The sequence below is a fragment of the Nicotiana attenuata genome, unplaced genomic scaffold (genome assembly GCF_001879085.1).
Source record: "Nicotiana attenuata strain UT unplaced genomic scaffold, NIATTr2, whole genome shotgun sequence".
NCBI classification, from domain to species: Eukaryota; Viridiplantae; Streptophyta; class Magnoliopsida; order Solanales; family Solanaceae; genus Nicotiana; species Nicotiana attenuata.
In genome coordinates, this window is record NW_017690765.1 from 1 (window position 1) to 4345 (window position 4345).

Below are 4345 nucleotides of genomic sequence, written 5' to 3' on the forward strand. Positions count from 1 at the left end.
AACACTAAGGGGAATGGGATTTGGTGAAAGATGGATAAGGTCGATCAAGTTCAGTCTAACCACTGTCAAATACTCAGTCCTCATCAACAGATCTCCAGTTGGCTTTTTCTTCCCTCAGAAAGGGATTAGGCAGGGAGACCCTCTCTCGCCTTTTCTTTTCATCATAGCAATGGAAGGTTTGAGCAAAATGTTTGATAAAACAAGGCAATTAGAATGGATTGAAGGGTTCAAGATAAGCAGCAACTCAGGGAATTCAATCTCAATCTCCCATCTGTTAAACGCAGATGATACACTAATCTTCTGTGGGGCTGGAAAACTGCAGTTGCAATACCTCAATCTAACCCTCCTTATTTTTGAATCTATTTCAGGTCTACACATAAACGTGTTGAAAAGCATGATATATCCTGTCAATGCGGTACCTAACTTAGACGAGCTGGCTGGTATAATGAGTTGTGACATTGGCTCATTTCCTACTACCTACCTCGGACTACCCTTGGGAGCAAAACATAAGTCAGTGGAGGTGTGGAATGGTGTGATTGAGAAAGTGGAAAAAAGGTTAGCAACTTGGAGGGAGCCTTTTAAGGTGGATTGTATCTATTTTATAAAAAAAAATGTGTATAGGTCGGGTAAATACGAAACATGAATATTTTCGTAATAAGGTTTCAAATAGTTATATGAATGAAAAATCCAAATTNACCAGAGGAAATGAATAAAGAATGACTAAATAAGAGAGCCTTTCAACTAGCCTCGAAAGGGGGATTTGCATCTATACCCGCTTTTTGGGTCACGTTTTAACTTGTGCCCGCTTTGCAAAAAAATTACAAGCGTATTCACTTTTTCGCGTAACTTCAGCATACGGGACTGAAGTAGCAAAAGCAATCACGCAAAACTTCAGCATTCTAGTAGACGGGACTGAAGTAGCAAGTATGCTGAACCAAGTGTGCTAAAGTTTTTGTTTTTGTAACTGGCGAATTCTCTTGTAACTGGCGAACTTCAGCTCTAGAGCTGAAGTTTTTGTTTTGTAACTGGCGAACTTCAGCTCTAAATCTGAAGTTTTTGTTTTGTAACTGGCGAACTTCGCTAAAGAACTTCAGCTGCGTCGAATTATCAAAATGGCAGAAACGCCGGATCCAGAGAAGAAAATTAGTTGTTTGAAAGAGGAAAAAAGGGCAGAACATATGATAGAAGTATTCCTTGGAAACAATTCAGAAAGCATCAGCCTAAGAGCACGTTGTCTAGTAAATTTAACTGAGTCCCAAAAGAAGCAAATACAAATCAATTATCCCAAATCAGAAGAAGAACTTCTTTTAGATAAGAATTTATGGGAAAGAGAACACTATTCGTTCGAGGAGATGAGGGTAAAATCACTTTTACCATCAAAAGGGGAGGAGAATAAGTGGGAAAAATACTTGGAATCAAAGAAGCAGAGGGAAAGAGAGATTCGTTTCGTACCGGAAAGAGAAATTCGTTTGGAGGAGAAGGAAAAAGAAAAAGGGGGCTGAAGTTGTTTAAAAAGTGGGTACAAGTTAAAACTTTTTAAAAAAATGGGTATAGGTTAAATGAGGGCGACCAAATAGGGCGCCCCGTGCAATTTTTACCCTCGAAAGCGTTTTGGCCATTTCAATTTTTCACGTCTTAAACTACTTTGCGAGTCGAATTTTCTTATTGATTCATCTCTTCTTCTCATACTAAACAATTACGCCTCAATCTCAAACTAATTAAATATTATTCAAATTCTCACAATCCATTTGACTGCCTCGGCCATTTAAAAAATAATAAAACAACTAGTTTTGTGGTAGATACTTTTTCTTTTCAAGTAATGCGCCAAACACTGATGCCTATAGACTTCTATGGGATATATTCTTTGAGGTAAAACTTTCTCGTCTTCATTCATGACGTCCTTTGATCTCAATCTCACAATGTCATTTCCTGTGAGCCAGAACCTCTGCATTTATTCATGGAAAATATTCTAAAAAAGACAGTTTGCCACGTCCCGATTAGATTACTTACCACTCTTAGATATAAGTAGGAAAAACCACAACAACAAAAATAAATAAATAAATAAAGCGCTCTTGATCCCTATAAAAAAGTTGCATACACCATATTTCAGCATCATAACAAACCAATATGAAGTATATGGTCAATTTGGTCAATGAAAAGGTTCCTGAATCTTGGTAACTAAGACAGCAAGGGATAGCAAGCATTCAAGAGATATAAGGGTTTCACTATAACACAACAATATTAAGTAAACATGGTTCAGTTTGGGCAACTAAAAAACTTCCTGAATCTTGGTAAACAATCAAGACAACAAAGGGAAAGAATGCATCCAAGAGAGAATGGTATCACTACCTTTCCCATAAGAACAGCTTCAACTTCCTAACGATAACAATAGCATATTTAGCTACATGCAAATCAATTTGCTGATAAGGAACGCGCTAACACAAGCACAGATTCAATGCTCGAAGCCTTGAAGGGTTAAATACTGGGCAGCGCCAAGAACCAGGACCGAAGAACTCTTGAGCAGCCTTCTGGTACATTTCCCCTTTCCCTGGATGCAGAAAATAAAATTCCTCCAAGATTTAAACCTAAAACTTGTGGAAATACAGAATATTCAGTGCAGTGGTGGGAACACAAGCTTCAAGGTTGCCCTGGGAGAACCAGCTTTGGATAATGTTCTGAGGTGTGCTAGTGGGGGTAAGCGGCCACCTATCCACCAACCTGAAACCAAATTCTGACGCTGCTGAAAGTATAGATGGTTCATCAACTCTGCGAAAGACGTGACAAAGGATTAGAGCTGGTGTGCAATCCTCCTTATCGCCTCTGCCAGATCGGATCAGCTCTTTTGCAGTTGCAAACAAAGGAGAGATTGCATCAGCAACATACGTGACATCTGTGCCTATTATGACATCGAAACCTCTATCATTTAGCCTTTTGATAGCCTCTACATCATCTCTATTTCCCCACTCAAGCTTTTTTGTTATTAGACTTGCACGAGTTGATGGTTGGAGATTCAGAGCGACATTCTGGTTTAATAGATCAAGTGCTTTTGTGTCTCCATCAGTGGCAACCACAAGATTAGCAGATCTAGCAGCAACCATGGAGCAAATGCCCCCACATCCACAACCCAGCTCTAAAACACTTTTGCCTGAAACAATGGTCTGGTTAGTAGCAAGGACAGAAGCCATAAGCCGAGCTGATTCCCATAACATTAAGCCAGTTGATTTGCAGGTATGCTGATACTCTTTTGAGAGGACATTTATCTTGAAAGAATAGTCTCTGGAGATGACATCAAGAATCTAGAATGTTGACGAATAAGCATGTAAGTCGGTAACTGGCGGATAAAACGTTGAAACATTTAGGAATCACTTTATACAAGCTTTTACGGGGATCCAAGTGACCCCAACTTCATAATTCTGAAGCAATCATGACTAACCACCTGGTTCATATTAGAATATGCTACCCATTATGGAGGCAAAACTGACAACAGCTATCCTAGACTAAAAGTATCAATGTTTGAAATACTGATATTACTATTTAATCAGGAACCTGTATCTATAAACTCGGATCAGATACCAGAAGCAAATGATGAGATACAGCAAGAACATTTAGTTTATTTGAATTATAAGAAGGGTCACTTGCCACCCCTGGATCAATGCATGAGCATTACATGTATACATAGGCCATGATTGCTTAACCATAATGTCAGTGCTAATGCATAAGCACAAATTCTAGCCATGTTCCCTTCTGGAACTACTTACTCTATTATTATCCTCGCAATTTCTGTATCTTCATAACAGCAAGAGGAATTAACACTAGAAGTGAATGAAAATTCTGTACCTCCTCCTTGGGAGATGAAATACCAAACATTTCAAGAGCCATCCCGTCGGAGATATCAACTTCAGTCTCATTTGCAGAGTGTTCAAGGGAAACTTTTTGTATTTCAGGCTTGTCATTATCCTTACCAAGGAATCTCACCTTGCTTTCAGTTTTCCCTCCAGATTTCCCACTACCGACACGAAATACAGCTTGAACCCAACGCCTGAAACCACAACAATAAAGTATGTCTTTATCCAATACACCAACAGTAAATCAAAAGATAATACTCAAAGTCAAGTATCAAATGGATGAGATGTGGGGGGAACCCCAATACAAGAGGATAGCATTAATGCAATACAGTCTCTAGCTTTGATCTTCATCTAAGCATCAGTCCTTGATTGTATGTGGTCTGCGTTTTGAACCCACACCACAAACCCAACAATTCTTTTTAAAAAAAAAATTATCAAGACCACAACCCCAACAAATTAAGCACTGAAAGAGCAACTTTGAGCAGTGTGCAATATCAAGT

The 4345-nt window shown here is 38.9% G+C and overlaps 2 protein-coding genes across 2 annotated transcripts; one reads left to right on the plus strand and one right to left on the minus strand.

Annotated features, from left to right (window-relative positions):
- The first annotated feature begins 13 nt into the window (after positions 1-13).
- On the plus strand, positions 14-1147 carry LOC109222482. The gene is made up of 2 exons (XM_019386837.1): positions 14-555; positions 1087-1147. The coding sequence occupies exons 1-2, from the start codon at positions 14-16 to the stop codon at positions 1145-1147; spliced, it is 603 nt and encodes a 200-aa protein (XP_019242382.1).
- A 957-nt stretch (positions 1148-2104) lies between these two features.
- Positions 2105-4089, minus strand: LOC109222483 (protein N-lysine methyltransferase METTL21A-like). Its single transcript, XM_019386838.1, has 2 exons — positions 3838-4089; positions 2105-3296 (listed from the first exon to the last, which is right to left on the minus strand). The coding sequence occupies exons 1-2, from the start codon at positions 3877-3879 to the stop codon at positions 2586-2588; spliced, it is 753 nt and encodes a 250-aa protein (XP_019242383.1). The 5' UTR covers positions 3880-4089; the 3' UTR covers positions 2105-2585.
- Between the last annotated feature and the right edge of the window lie 256 nt (positions 4090-4345).

Bases quoted from the DNA above. Each gene is read 5' to 3' on its own strand.
- LOC109222482 (XM_019386837.1), top strand. From the start codon at position 14: ATGGGATTTGGTGAAAGATGGATAAGGTCGATCAAGTTCAGTCTAACC. The intron at 556-1,086 runs GTTAGCAACTTG...ACTTCGCTAAAG, and splicing joins ATTGAGAAAGTGGAAAAAAG to AACTTCAGCTGCGTCGAATT.
- LOC109222483 (XM_019386838.1), bottom strand. From the start codon at position 3,879: ATGGCTCTTGAAATGTTTGGTATTTCATCTCCCAAGGAGGAG. The intron at 3,297-3,837 runs GTACAGAATTTT...TCAACATTCTAG, and splicing joins TTTCATCTCCCAAGGAGGAG to ATTCTTGATGTCATCTCCAG.